Below are 15,580 nucleotides of genomic sequence, written 5' to 3'. Positions count from 1 at the left end.
CCCCACTTCTCACTTCAGGAAAAAAAAAAAAACTTTTTTGAAAAAATGATAGAAAACTTCCCTTACCTGGTGATGGAAATAGATATACAAGTCCAGTAAGCACAGAGAGTCCCAAACAAGATGAACCCAAAGAGGCCCACATCAAGACACAGCATAATGAAAATGCAAAAGGTGCCTGACCTGTGGTGGCACAGTGGGTAAAACATCGACTTGGAATGCTGAAGTCGCCGGTTCGAAGCCCTTGGCTTCCCTGGTCAAGGCACATATGGGAGTTGACACTTCCTGCTCCTCTCCCCACTTTTCTCTCTTCTCTAAAATGAATAAATAAAATCTAAAAAATAAAATAAAAGAAAATGCAAAAGGTTAAAGACAAAGACAGAATCTTAAAAGCAGCAAGAGAAAAGCAGTTAGCTACCTACAAGGGAGGTCCCATAAGACTGTCAGCTGATTTCTCAACAGAAACTTGGCGGAGCAGAAGGACTAGTAAGAAATATTCAAAGTGCCTGACCAGGCGGTGGCGCAGTGGATAGAGCGTCAGACTGAGATGCAGAGGACCCAGGTTCGAGACCCTGAGGTCTCCAGCTTGAGCGTGGGCTCATCTGGTTTGAGCAAAAGCTCACTAGCTTGGACCCAAGGTCTCTGCTCAAGCAAGGGATTACTTGGTCTGCTAAAGGCCTGCAGTCAAGGCACATATGAGAAAGCAATCAATGAACAACTAAGGTGTCGCAATGTACAATGAAAAACTAATGATTGATGCGTCTCATCTCTCCATTCCTGTCTGTCTGTCCCTGTCTATCCCTCTCTCTGACTCTCTCTCTGTCTCTGGAAGAAAAAAAAAAAAAAAATTCAAAGTGATGAAAAGCAAGGACCTACAATCAAGACTACCCAGCAAAGCTTTAATTTAGAATTGAAGGACCTAAAAAGAGCTTCCTAGGCAAGAAAAAGCTAAAAGAATTCATTACCACCAAACCAGTATTACGTGAAATGTTAAAAGGTCTTCTCTAAGAAGAAGAAAAGGCCTGGCCAGGTGGTGATGCAGTGGATAGAGCATCGGACTGGGATGCCGAGGACCCAGGTTCGAGACTCCGAGGTCGCCAGCTTGAGCGCGGTGTCACAACGGAAAAACTGATGATTGATGCATCTCATCTCGTCTGTACCTATCTACCCCTCTCTCTGACTCTCGCTGTCTGTCCCTGTAAAAAAAAAAAAAAAAAGAAAAGGGAGAAAAAAATCAACAATCAAATCTAAAAACCAAAATAAATGAAAAAGCAGAACAGAAACAGACGGATAGAGACAAAGATTTGATGGTTGTCAAATAGTAGGGGCTTGGGGGTAAAAGTGAAAAATATGAAGGGATTAAGAAATACTAATTAGTTGTTACAGAATAGTCATGGGGATGTAAAGTACAGCACAGGGAATGTAGTCAATAATATTCTAATAACTATGTGTAGTGTCAGCTGGGTACGAGATTTTTCAGGATGATCACTTAGTAAGTTATATAATGTCTAATCACTGGGATATACACCTGAAACTAATATAATATTGCATGTCAACTATAATATAAAATTTAAAAATAATTTTTTTTTTAACTTTAGTAGGGGGAAAAAAGACAATAGGCAGGCTCATTTAAGGTAAAGATTGACCTTTGTCAAAGAAGCTACTGGCCTAGGATGGAACTACCTTTCATGACTCACTTTGAGGAATTTTAGTGTTCAGACCATTGTATGTGGTTACTTTTGGTGTCTGAGTTTGTACAGGTATAAGCTAAGCTCTGTGTGCCCATGCTTCAAAAAAAACAAGGCCAGTATTCAGAATGTCAAAGTTTGGAGTAAGGAAAGGTTTATTGATTGAGAAGGCCTGGCTCAAGAAGATGGGGATGCCTTATGGTTTCCACAAATTCATCTTAAGAGAGCCCAGAATTTAAGTACCTTTTATCTCAAGGGAACGAAGAAAGGGCAAGGTAGGAAGCTAGGTGCCAGCTAGGTGCCAGCACCCATAGCCAGCTAGGTGCTGACAGGATCTAGGGAAGAGTGTGAAATTTCTAAAGGCCTGTGTGTGTTACTGGTAGGGGTAGGTCTATTGACCGCTGACGATTTGAATCCAGTCTGGAGACTCATGCAAATCTTTGTAAACTGTCATTTATACATATATATTTCCTCACATCCTCAGAAAGGCACCTTCTGACAAGGGGCTGCTTGCTCTTGTGAAAACTAAAACCTCAAGCAGAATTCCTCTAGTTAATTAGCATAGCTATAGCAGGAGCTATTAGCCTGAAGGCCATGGGAGAAATGACAGACTCTGTAAGGAAGTTCCCAGCTATAAGTTTATAACCCCAGCTGTTGTCTCTGAGAGACTAAAGATCTGTGGTTTCGTGGCCAGGGTAACTTCCGGAGCTCCTGAGTAGAGAACTTATTAAACGAAGTCAAAGCACAAAGCTTAAGTAATTTATACCAGAAACGCCAATGGTGGGGATGCCCCAGCTGTTGGTGAAGATAAGTGAATAATGGGTCCTACCAGTTGTACATTTTGAAAAATAAAATTTTATTTAAAAAATTAAAAAGATAGTAAGAGTCAGCTTTTTACTGTTACTCTAAGGCCCACCTGGCAGGCCTCCCCTGAGCTTGTCAGCTTTAGTATGTGGCCCCTTTTTTATCCATAAAGCTATTAGCACATCAGTATATTTTTTTATTTTTGTTTTTTTATTTTTTCTGAAATAAGAAGCGAGGAAACAGGGACACAGACTCCCGCATGCGCCTTACTGGGATCCACCCGGCATGCCCACTAGGGGGCGATGCTCTGCCCATTGGGGCGTTGCTCCATTGTAACCAGAGCCATTCTAGCGCCTGAGGCAGAGGCAATGGAGCCATCCTCAGCGCCCGGGCAAACTTTGCTCCAATGGAGCCTTGGCTGCGGGAGAGGAAGAAAGAGAGAGAAAGGAGAGGGGGAGGGGTGGAGAAGCAGATGGGCGCTTCTGTGTGCCCTGGCCGTAAATCAAACCCAGGACTTTCACACGCCAGGCTGATGCTCTACTGCTGAGCCAACTGGCCAGGGCACATCAGTATTTTTATATATAATATTTAATAAAGTTTTAGCTTACCTTTAAACTACTCTTGAAGACCAAATTAGGGAGAAGATTGTAACCTTAACTTCATATTTTTATCATTTTAAGGAGCATTCTGTAATAAGGAACAATTAAAAAAATTTTTTTTGTATTTTTCTGAAGCTGGAAACGGGGAGAGACAGTCAGACAGACTCCTCCTGCATGCGCCCGACCAGGATCCACCCGGCATGCCCACCAGGGCCGAAGCTCTGCCCCTCTGGGGCGTCGCTCTGCCACGACCAGAGCCACTCTAGCGCCTGGGGCAGAGGCCAAAGAGCCATCCCCAGCGCCCGGGCCATCTTTGCTCCAATGGAGCCTTGGCTGCGGGAGGGGAAGAGAGAGACAGAGAGGAAGGAGGGGGGGGTGGAGAAGCAAATGGGCGCTTCTCCTATGTGCCCTGGCCGGGAATCGAACCCGGGTCCCCCGCACGCCAGGCCGATGCTCTACCGCTGAGCCAACCAGCCAGGGCCAGGAACAATTAATTTTTAGAAGTCAAAATTCTAACAAGTGAGGGTTCTTTCTCATTGGATATGGAAACATATGTATAATCCTTATACTATATACAAATGATATACTATACATTGGTTTTCTCATCTTCCACTAAACCAGGCATTTAGCCATCTAGTCTTTCAAAAGTGAAGCTGGTATTAATCCTGAAAGGATAGGAAGTGGCCTCACAAAGGAAACTACTTTTGGCTGGAGGCACCGTATTGTGGTAGGCAGTTAGACAAGAACAGAGCAAGGACAATTTGGCTAGGAAAGTCACAAGGGTGGAAAGCAAAGGGTGCCTAGCAAAGGACAAAACTGGGAAAACAAGGACCTCTCCTGCAGGGTAACTTGCCTCCCCTAGCATATTGCTGGTCACAAAGCTTGGACCCTCCTCTGACCTTTTGTCTTGTGGCATGTCACTAGTCATGTGGTTGACCCCTTTGAAGGACGAAAAAGGGGCCAAAGAGTGGCTTCATGTGCCTCACTTGCACAACCACTCTCTTAAGCATTACCCCCTAGGGATAACATCTGGGTTTCAGTTGTGTTTCAGCTCCAGGCACAGAAAAGCAGCAAAACCAGACAAGATGTTATGGCTGACATCAAGACTAGCTGCATTGACTAGTGACCATGTGCCCTGGCACTGACCAATCAAAAGAGACCACAACCTTGAAAGATTACACCTGGAAAGCTGATAAATATTCTATTAGCATCCTCCCCTGAGACCTCCAGATAAATTCAAATACTGTCAAGTCAAGCTGACAAGACAAGCTGGAGGGGAAGGACGCAGGGCCACTCTCTCTGTAGAGCACTTCCATCCTTTCCCCACCCCTCCCCCAGGCTCATTTTCCTTCTCTCTCTCTTTCCTAAGCTCCAAAGGCCCTTCTTTTGCCTCTGTAACTTGTTTCCTGAGCCAATTTCTTCTACCTCTGTGACTTTCTAAATAAACTTTCTCTTATAGTTTGAGTCTTGGCTTTGAATTCTTTCTTAGCCAGAACTCAAGTACTGAGGTCGCTGAACCAAGGTTCCGGTTTATCACTGCCAACATGTACACCTATTGTGTTATATTACCTCTTTTTGTTTTTTTGTTTTTTTTTTTTTTTTTCATTTTTCTGAAGCTGGAAACGGGGAGAGACAGTCAGACAGACTCCCGCATGCGCCCGACCGGGATCCACCCGGCACGCCCACCAGGGGCGACGCTCTGCCCACCAGGGGGCGATGCTCTGCCCATCCTGGGCGTCGCCATGTTGCGACCAGAGCCACTCTAGCGCCTGAGGTAGAGGCCACAGAGCCATCCCCAGCGCCCGGGCCATCTTTGCTCCAATGGAGCCTTGGCTGCGGGAGGGGAAGAGAGAGACAGAGAGGAAAGCGCGGCGGAGGGGTGGAGAAGCAAATGGGCGCTTCTCCTGTGTGCCCTGGCCGGGAATCGAACCCGGGTCCTCCGCACGCTAGGCCGACGCTCTACCGCTGAGCCAACTGGCCAGGGCGTGTTATATTATCTCTTGAAATTTTAACGAAACTTGAAGATAATTCTGTTTTCTCTGGGCAAAGAGTACTCTATTATTGTGTTCAGTTCTCCAGCTACTTGTAATAGAAGATAGTGAATGCTCTCAGAAAAGCAAACAAGCTAACAAAAAGACAACATTATACAACAAAATTGCAATCTCTACATTGAATGATAATGAATGAATGAAAGAATAACTGCATGAATGACTCTCCCTTACCTTCCTTGCCAAACACAAAAAGAAAATGGAAAGCAAAACACAGAAGAAATTGAGGACTCTATTCTTGTGCAGAAACCAGTGAGGATATGATAGGCAGGGTATTCAGATTCCCAGGCAGGCTGGCACTGAGTGTTTCTCTTCACTGATCGGTAACAGTTCCTCTAGATCTCTGCCAATTTAGGGTTATGGGCTTAAATATCCAGGATCCAAACGTGACCATTCCTCATCTGAGCAAAATATCAAGGAAAGGGTAAAAAATTATCTGAACAAAACCACGAATTTGACTATAGCTATGTACCTGAGATTGACTTTTTTGCCCTTATTGTATACCCTTATATAAGAATTTTCTTCACCTCCACAGTGAAGATATATCTAGTTCAGATTGCTGTCTGAAAATTAATACTGTAGTGTATGCAAAGCTTCTAATAACTATATTAGTATCTGGCACATTAGAGGTGCCCAGTCAGTGGTAACTTTTTATTAATAATAAATATTCATTGTCCTTCCAAAAATGTTTGCTATAAAAAATTATTGTGTACTAGTGGGTTGTAGTTTTTATTGTGAATTGATATTTGGTATTAAGGCCCCTGCTAAAGGTGATTAAGTTTTTATCCAGTGCCATGGGAAATCTGGAAAAATTCAGAAGTTCATAGGGGGTGATGAACAAAACTACTACCCTCCACTTAGAGACATAGTTACTGTATAGGACAAAATTGAACCTTGGAATTAGTTTTAAAAGGAATGTATATGCCAAGGTTTTGATTATAGCAAGCTTTCTATTAGTTGCATGTATGTACTCAGGATGATGAATCCTTTTTCTTTTAACAATTTTTGTCTCTTTCTCTCCTCAGCTGCTCAGATAAAGAATTTGATGAGCCAACTAGGAACTAAGCAGGATTCCACCAAGCTACAGGAAAATCTGTGAGTAGCTTCCTAACAAGGCTGGGTTTTGTGAGGGCGTTTTGAGGACACTCTTAACGTCATTGCTAAATGGCAGCATAGGTGTCAGGCCTGTGAAGTCTGAATGAGAGGTGGTGGGACATGAGGTAATAGCTGGATCTAGAGGACAGCAACAGAATATATTAATAGGTTGTGATCTTCTCTGCCTCTTAAGGTCCTTGATCTCTGGTTCTTCTTCCCTTGGGCAGTTTAGCAGAACAGTTTAGGGAAACAGGGAAGGGAAGCCCTACCTTTCTTAAACTATATTTTGCCTAAATGAGCCTCCATGTTGGCAGAGGGCTCCTGATGACCAGCAGAGTTCATCTCTTCTAGTTGGATTTCCAACTATATATGTTAGAAAAACTTATTCATAATGACCCCAGGGGAGTCTGAGAGAATAGAAGACTGGTGGTAGGCACATGTGTTTCCTTTTATCACTTCCTTCTTGACTACATTTCTGCTTTTAGAAGTTCTGTTCTTCATCTTTAAAATACACCAAACTGTTTCCTGTTCTAGATATTATAAAGTGAGAAAATGAATTACTATTTGGAGCTTTTTCCAGGGAGATGTGAAATATCTCTGGGTATGTTAGTACTGTCTGGGATGTTCAGGCTCCTGATTGACTCCCTCTTGTTTTTGACTCCATTGTTTTTTATCTTGGAGGCCCCATTGCAGTAAGAAAACATTAATAATTAGTAGTGTGGTTTCTCTGTTATCCTTTAAAACCTTTGAGGAAACGGTCAGATAGCAGAGGAAACCATGAGCCCTTTATTTTATCTACTACTTTTTAATTCTACGTAATGTGATACATATTCTTTTCTCTTTACTGTCCTTCCCCCTCTACTCCTTGTATATGTTTATACACTCTAGGGCTTTTTTGTTTTAGAGGGAAGAACCAGAAAGTCAAGCAAAAAGGACCAGTAGGGTCAAGACTAATGCTGAAAAAGCACCAGCTTTAAGGAAGAACTTGGGAGTAGATCTTTGGAGGTTGTTCCCTGGGGTAGGAGCTGTGCTTTTTCTTTGCTTTTTTGTGGTTTTTTTTTTTTTTTTTTTTATAGAGACAGAGAGAGGGATAGATCGGGACAGACAGACAAGAACGGAGAGAGATGAGAAGCATCAATCATTAGTTTTTCGTTGTGACACCTTAGTTGTTCACTGATTGCTTTCTCATATGTGCCTTGGCCGTGGGGCTACAGCAGACTGAGTAACACCTTGCTCAAGCCAGCAACCTTGGGGCCAAGCTGGTGAGCTTTGCTCAAACCAGATGAGCCCGCGTTCAAGCTGGCGACCTTTGGGTCTTGAACCTGGGTCCTCCACATTCCAGTCCTACACTCTATCCTCTGTGCCACCGCTTGGTCAGGCAGGAGCTGTGCTTTTTTTTTTTTTTTTTTTTTTTTTTTGTATTTTTCTGAAGCTGGAAATGGGGAGGCAGTCAGACAGATTCCCGCATGCACCCGACCGGGATCCACCCGGCATGCCCACCAGGGGGCGATGCTCTGCCCATCCAGGGCGTCGCTCTGTCGCCACCAGAGCCACTCTAGCGCCTGGGGCAGAGGCCAAGGAGCCATCCTCAGCGCCCCGGCCATCTTTTGCTCCAATGGAGCCTCCGCTGCGGGAGGGGAAGAGAGACAGAGAGGAAGGAGAGGGGGAGGGGTGGAGAAGCAGATGGATGCCTCTCCTGTGTGCCCTGGCCGGGAATTGAACCCAGGACTTCCGCACGCCAGGCCAACGCTCTACCACTGAGCCAACCGGCCAGGGCCAGGAGCTGTGCTTTTATTGCACATTTCATCCAGATGCCAGTGCTAGGCTTCTGTCTCTAGGCGGTGGATAGCTACAGTAACCATGCAGAACGCCTCGGCAACTCAGTGTGAGTTTTGTGAGAGAGTTCAGTGTGTTAAAACTATTAGATTTAGTTGTGTGTGTGTTGGGGGGGGCTGCCATTGCTCTTCTTATATTTCTATCATAACTGCTGATGTGGTTTTTGTTTTTCCCCAAAGAGTTAAAATACCCGATCAGCAGGTTTTATTGAGGCAGGTTATTTCTACTCAGTAATATGAAGAAGACTTAAAGTGGGTTGGACTGGGTGGTAGTTCTGGAATTTTGTGAACAAGGGCATCTAGGAACTTATTTCTTCAAGTGCTCTTTTTATTCCCTATATTATGGGACATTCTGAGAACAAGCTGATACTAACTATATCAGCTCTCAAGAAACGAGACTATCGGCCTGACCTGTGGTGGTGCAGTGGATAAAGCGTTGACCTGGAATGCTGAGATCACCTGTTTGAAACCCTGGGCCTGCCTGGTCAAGACATATATGGGAGTTGATGCTTCCTGTTCCTCCCCCCTTCTCTCTCTCTCTCTTCTATCAGAAAAAAGTGAATAAATAAAATCTGAAAAAAAAAGAAAGAAATGAGAATATCTTGAAACATGTCTTTTCTCTCTTAGGCAACAGTTACAACACTCTACAAATCAGCTCGCCAAGGAAACAAATGAATTACTGAAGGAATTAGGGTCCTTGCCCCTCCCCTTATCTACTTCAGAACAGGTAGGTATTTTCTGATTGTTTGTTTTGTTGTTTTTTTAAAATAGGAAAGGACTTTATTTTAATGGAAAGACTGTGTGAAACAAAAATAACTTGGCTTTTGGTGCTAGGGAGACTGTCTCTACACCTAAATTTAATTATCAGTAAAATGGCTGTATGTGGCCATTGTGGCAAGGGAAAGAATGTACACACCAGATCTTGCAACGTGCACTTAGAAAGTACTCAGTATGTGGTGGCTGCTGCTATTATTAGTAATAATGTATTAATATAAAATAGGTTTAATTGAAAAAGAATCTCAATGTTTACATCTTTTTGGGTTTTGGCTAGCAGCTTTGTTTTCAGGCTTGATCTTAGTTCATTTGGTATCTAGTATCGGTAAATTTCATTCATATGTCTGTTATTTTTTGTAGTCACTTTAATGTCCCATCATAAGTCATTCATAGGTCTAAGGTTGAGGAAATGCTCAGGAAAAAAAGATTTCTCTTTTCACATTATTTTATTCAGTGGCCATTTAAATCCTTTAAAAACACACACTTTCTGTAGGGCTCATTGTTCCCTGGATATGCTGTGTCTTTTGTTCACACATTCCTGAAGTCAGAGGTGTACCCTCCATTGTGGCTTGACTCTTACCTGTCATTCATGGTCTACTTCAAATCCTCTCTCTTCCAGGGAAAAAAACCCTTCATCTACCTAAACCTGTTTGAGTCCATTTTGCTTTTAGCTTCCATACCATTCATGGGGTGGGAGGAACTTAACTTATATCGCCTTTTTAAAAAATATCCTTTTTATTATTAAACTTTTTGTGTGTATATGTGATAGAGATAGAGAGTGTCAGAGAGAGGGACAGAAGATAGGGACAGACAGACAGGAAAGGAGAGAGATGAGAAGCATCAATTCTTCATTGTGGTTCCTTAGTTGTTCATTGATTACTTTCTTTCTTTATTATTATTATTATTATTATTTATTTATTTTGTATTTTTCTGAAGCTGGAAACAGGGAGGCAGTCAGACTCCCGCATGCGCCCGACCAGGTTCCACTCGGCACGCCCACCAGGGGGCGATGCTCTGCCCATCAGGGGCATCACTCTGTTGCAACCAGAGCCATTCTAGAGCCTGGGGCAGAGGCCAAGGAGCCATCCCCAGCGCCCGGGGCCATCTTTTGCTCCAATGGAGCCTCTGCTGCGGGAGGGGAAGAGAGAGACAGAGTGGAAGGAGAGGGGGGGGGTGGAGAAGCAGATGGGCGCCTCTCCTGTGTGCCCTGGCTGGGAATCGAACCTGGGACTTCCGCACGCCAGGCCGACGCTCTACCACTGAGCCAACCGGCCAGGGCCTGATTGCTTTCTCATATGTGCCTTGACCATGGTGCTACAGCAGACTGAGTGACCCCTTGCTTGAGCCAGTGACCTTGGGCTCAAGCTGGTGAGCTTTGCTCAAACCAGATGAGCCTACGCTCAAGCTGGTGACCTCATGGTCTCGAACCTGGGTCCTCTGCATCCCAGACGCTCTGTCACTGCGCCACTGCCTGGTCAGGCGAAACTTGTTTCATATATATATGTGTATATGGTACTGGATCAAGGTGTTGCATTCTTTTTTTGTTTTTGTATTTTCTGAAGCTGGAAATGGGCAAGCAGTCAGACAGACTCCCGCATGCACCTGACCGGGATCCACCCGGCATGCCCACCAGGAGGCGTTGCTCTGTCGCGACCAGAGCCACTCTAGCGCCTGAGGCAGAGGCCAAAGAGCCATCCCCAGTGCCCGGGCCATCTTTTGCTCCAGTGAAGCCTCGGCTGCGGGAGGGGAAGAGAGAGACAGAGAGGAAGGAGAGGGGGAGGGGTGGAGAAGCAGATGGGCGCTTCTCCTATGTGCCCTGGCCGGGAATCGAACCCGGGACTCCTGCACGCCAGGCCGACGCTCTACCACTGAGCCAACCGGCCAGGGCTCTTTTTTTTTTTTTTTTTTTTTTTTTTTTTTTTTACAGGGACAGAGAGAGTGATAGACAAGGACAGACAGACAAGATTAGAGAGAGATGAGAAGCATCAATAATCAGTTTTCTGTTGCAAGACCTTAGTTGTTCACTGATTGCTTTCTCATATGTGCCTTGACTGCGGGCCTTCAGCAGACCAAGTAACTCCTTGCTCGAGCCAGCGACCTTGGGTCCAAGCTAGTGAGCTTTTGCTCAAACCAGATGAGCCCGCGCTCAAGCTGGCGACCTCGGGGTCTCGAACCTGGGTCCTCTGCATCCCAATCTGACGCTCTATCCACTGTGCCACTGCCTGGTCAGGCAAAGTGTTGCATTCTTACTGTGTGTCTCCATCAAAAAAAGTTTGAAGATCAGTAGTTTAACCTATACCTGGCAAGCTATTTAATGAAGTATATGTGCAGTCTTTGGAATATGGGCGCCCCTTGTACAAAAGAGGGGACCCAAGACTAGGTGCTTTCTCATCCTGCTCCAAAGTAGTTAAGATAAAAAATAAGCTTCATGTAATCACCCTTTGGTTTTCCACATGTGTGCTGATTTTTTTAGTAATTACTCATGCTGATATTTCAGTTATGGCCCAGTTCCCCCTTGCCATCCAATATCTAAATTGTCCCAAAATTATTCCTTTCCTCCTCCCAGCTGTGCACTTAGGTAGTAGACACTCATAAAAAATAGTAGTAGCAAAAAAGGAGTCTAAGGGTCTGATGCAAACAGAGTATTGAAGGTACTTAATAGTTAAATAGTAGCCTAAGCAAAATATCAAGTTAAATCTGCTACCGAAAAAAAAAAATGGATCGAATATATTCCAAAATTAAATAGAAGTCATTTTTGGATTACACACACTATTGTTCTCTTCCATTATCTTGGATCATTAAGAACATGAAATAGATCTACAAACATACTTTCTCTGGTGAAAGATAATTCCTTGTTTCCCCTCTCCTATTGTGCTGAATACTCTTTTTCTTTTCGAGTCTTTCTTCATCTACTTAATCTTAGCCACATTACCCATCTTTTGCTACTATCCTATATACATCAAGCTATACATTCTACTTCTGGTATTTTTTCCATACTTATTTACTATCATCAGTGATCTTCCAGTTGCTAAATCCAGTGGCTTTTTTTTTTTTTGGTTCTTACTCATTTTCTTCTCATTCATTTTTTCCTCTTGCCCATCCTGTCATCCCAGAACTTTCTTCCTTTTATGATTCCCTTTTATTCTATCCTCTAACTCTGGTGATCTCTTTCTGGCTTCTTTTGTCTTAACCCAGGCTGAGTGTCACCCTCATTCTCTGACTCTATAGCTCCCTGGAGGTGGGCATGCCCCAGTCTGCTATTAATTCTGTCATTTTCTCACTCTATGCTTTGTCCTTCAGGAGTCCTATTTGTTATCTTTATGAACATGACCCAGAAATCTTTTTCCAGCCCTAGCCTCTAAGCCTCTATTGCCAATTTCTGTTCTGAACTTTCCTCTTGAACATACTGCCTTAATTCAAAATTTAATATGTTGTCTTATCCAGTGGTCGGCAAACTGTGGCTTGCAAGCCACATGTGGCTCTTTGGCCCCTTGAGTGTGGCTCTTCCACAGAATACCACATGCAGGCGCTACCTCGATAAGGAATGCACCTACCTATATAGTTTACATTTAAAAAATTTGGCTCTCGCCTGACCAGGCAGTGGCACAGTGGATAGAGCGTTGGACTGGGAAGCTGAGGACCTGGTGTTTGAGACCCCAGGTCTTCAGCAGAGGACCCAGGTTCGAGACCCCGAGGTTGCCAACTTGAGCTCAGGCTTGTGTCTTGAGCAAAAAGCTCACCAGCTTGGACCCAAGGTCTCTGGCTCAAGCAAGAGGTTACTCAGTCTGCTGAAGGCCCGTGGTCAAGGCACATATGAGAAAGCAATCAATGAACAACTAAGGTGTTGCAACGAATAACTGATGATTGATGCTTCTCACCTCTCTCTGTTCCTGTTTGTCTATCCCTGTCTATCTCTCTCTCTCTGACTCTCTCTCTGTCCCTATTAAAAAAAAAAAATTTTGGCTCTCAAAAGAAATTTCAATCGTTGTACTGTTGATATTTGGCTCTGTTGACTAATGAGTTTGCTGACCATATACTGATTTTTTTCCATTTCACCCAAACTCCTTAACTAAGCTGATTGGCAATACATATTGTCATAGAAAATTTGAGCCTTTTGGGCCTTATATACCCACTCACCCAAATTTATCCTGAGGAAAAAATACTAAGAGGAGACAAACAACAACTATGTACTCTGGAGCCAGATTTTCTGGATTGAATTCTACCTATGCCACTTAACTCTGTGATCTTGGCAAATTACTTAACCAATGTCTGTGCCTCAGTTTTCTAGTCTGTAAGTTAGGGACTTTAATAGTACCAAACTAACATAGGTTCTTGTATGGATTAAATGACTTACTATATAAAGTACTTATATCAGCACAAGCACATGGTAAGCACTGTGTAATATTAGCTATTACAGTGGGGCTCACTTGAGCTTTATTTAGAGTAGTTAAAACTTGGGAACAATCTAGAAGGAGTGGTTACATAAAATTTACTAGGCCAACTTGATGGAATATTATATAACAAAGACCGTAATTGTGAAGAGTATGGCAACATGAAAAATGTTAATGATATACTTAAAAGATAATATTTTTGGCCTGACCTGTGGTGGCACAGTGGATAAAGCGTCGACCTGGAAATGCTGAGGTCGCTGGTTCGAAACCCTGGGCTTGCCTGGTCAAGGCACATATGGGAGTTGATGCTTCCAGCTCTTCTCCCCTTTTCTCTTTCTGTCCTCTCTCTCTCTCTCTCTCTTTCTCTCTCTCTCTCTCTCTCTTTGTCTCTCCTCTCTAAAATGAATAAATTCAAAAAAAATTTAAAGATAATATTTTTGGATAGTGAGATTGGAGAAGGATATTTTTCCCCCTTATTGTTACAATGTTTATGATAATATAAAAATCCCAGAAAAAGGAAAAAAAAGTTTCTTATCTAAATTTGCTTTCAGTTTTTCTATCACTCTCTCAGATGTGAAATTTAAATCATTCTTGACTGGACTCCCTTCTTTCATATCCACTGACTAAATTATAATTTTCCTTAAATTTATTTCTTTGTGTTCCCCTTGCCGACAGATACCAGATCCTCCTAACCTTAACCTTAAACCTAAACTGTTGCGGTAATCTTTTTGACTTGTTTCTTTCTTCTGTTCCATCTTGTGCACTATCACAGACTGATTTTTCTAGGTTATCATTTTGTATCCTTCATTTTCCCTGCTCAGAAATCTTAACTGTTCTTTGCTCATTAGGGGTAAGTCCCAAAAGCACTAGCTCGGCACTTAAAACCTGCTGTGGTCAGCCTCTTCCCTGCCTTTCCAAGTTCATCTTTTAGCTATTCTTGTGAAAAACCTTTGGTTCCAGCCTGACCAGGCGGTGGCACAGTGGATAGAGCGTCAGACTGGGATGCGGAAGACCCAGGTTCGAGACCCCAAGGTCTCCAGCTTGAGCGCGGGCTCATCTGGTTTGAACAAAGCTCACCAGCTTGGACCCAAGGTCGCTGGCAATGCGCAACTAATGATTGATGCTTCTCATCTCTCCGTTTCTGTCTGTCTGTCCCTGTCTATCCCTCACTCTGACTCTCTCTCTGTGTAAAAAAATAAAAAATTAAATTAAAATAAAAACCTTTAGTTCCAGCCAAACTATCTTCTTATAGATCCTCCTCGAATTTCTGCCACTGTGCCTTTGCTCACACTGTTCTCTTGCCTGGATTGGCTTAACCCCTTCTCTCTCCTTATTCATGCCTTACTCTTTCTTTAGTGGCCACCTCCTCTTGAGGCCTTTGTGACTCCTTGAGTTCTACTGATCATACCTTCCTCTAAACTTCTGTACTACTGATTGGATATAGCAGTTATTTATGATGATTTGTTACTTGTATATCTATATCCATTATCTACAAATACGTGGTAAACTGCTTGCGGTTAGGTGTGAGTGTTTACTTCCATGTTCTCAGCACACAGCAAGTGTTTTTGAGACATAGAATCAGTAAGCTTAGTTAAGGTAGCCTGTAACTATACAAACTAGTTTTCAGGTTGTCAAAGATTTAAAACCTCACCATAGTGTAAAGAAAAAGGAAAATGACCCTATGGTTTCTAGGGAAACAGTGTACTCAGCCTAGATGAATACAGTTTATCATTATAGTAAAAAACAATCTCTGTTTCAGTTCAGTCTGAGTCCAAAGGTATTTCTTCTGCTTTTGATTCTCCAGAGAACCAAAATTCTGAATTGCAATTGCCTCTGAGATTACCTTACAAGGTAAATGACACCCAGTTCCCAGGTTTGGTTTAATATGGCCTATAATATTAACAAGGGATTTGAATTAGCAAAGGGCAAATTTATTAATTTAAGGAAAAGCCTATTTCCTAGTCATTTTCCTAGTTGGGAATCCTTAGGGTGTGTCATACTGCTTTTAATGGGTTTTAAAACCAAATGATTTAGGGTTAGTATGAAATTTCAAGTTTTTGTTTAATTTCCTTAGCGCCAACAGAGACTTCAGAAGGAACGCCTCATGAGTGACTTCTCCGCAGCCTTAAACAATTTCCAGGCTGTGCAGAGAAGGGTATCTGAAAAGGAAAAGGAGAGTATCGCCAGAGCAAGAGCTGGATCTCGACTTTCTGTAAGTTTATTCCCCAGAGGACACCTTTGCAAGCTTCAGGACATTCTTTCCTAATTTTTTTTTTCCTCTGATCATCAGCTTTTGTTTACTATCCTCCTAAGTAATAAGTATAGCCATTAGCTTCTGAGAAAAATGCC

General features: G+C 43.0%; 1 protein-coding gene across 1 annotated transcript in view; it reads left to right on the top strand.

Moving 5' to 3' along the window:
• The window catches only part of STX12 (syntaxin 12), a 53,208-nt gene that overhangs the window by 20,880 nt on the left and 16,748 nt on the right, over nt 1–15,580 (top strand). The window contains exons 2-4 of the mRNA XM_066269945.1: nt 6,162–6,231; nt 8,694–8,793; nt 15,306–15,443. Coding sequence (XP_066126042.1) covers nt 6,162–6,231; nt 8,694–8,793; nt 15,306–15,443 — 308 coding nt within the window. The remainder of the gene's footprint in view (nt 1–6,161; nt 6,232–8,693; nt 8,794–15,305; nt 15,444–15,580) is intronic.

Source organism: Saccopteryx bilineata, chromosome 3 (assembly GCF_036850765.1).
Source record: "Saccopteryx bilineata isolate mSacBil1 chromosome 3, mSacBil1_pri_phased_curated, whole genome shotgun sequence".
Classification (NCBI taxonomy): domain Eukaryota; kingdom Metazoa; phylum Chordata; class Mammalia; order Chiroptera; family Emballonuridae; genus Saccopteryx; species Saccopteryx bilineata.
Note: the sequence above shows the minus strand (reverse complement) of the source record. Positions and strands in the feature narration are given on the sequence as shown.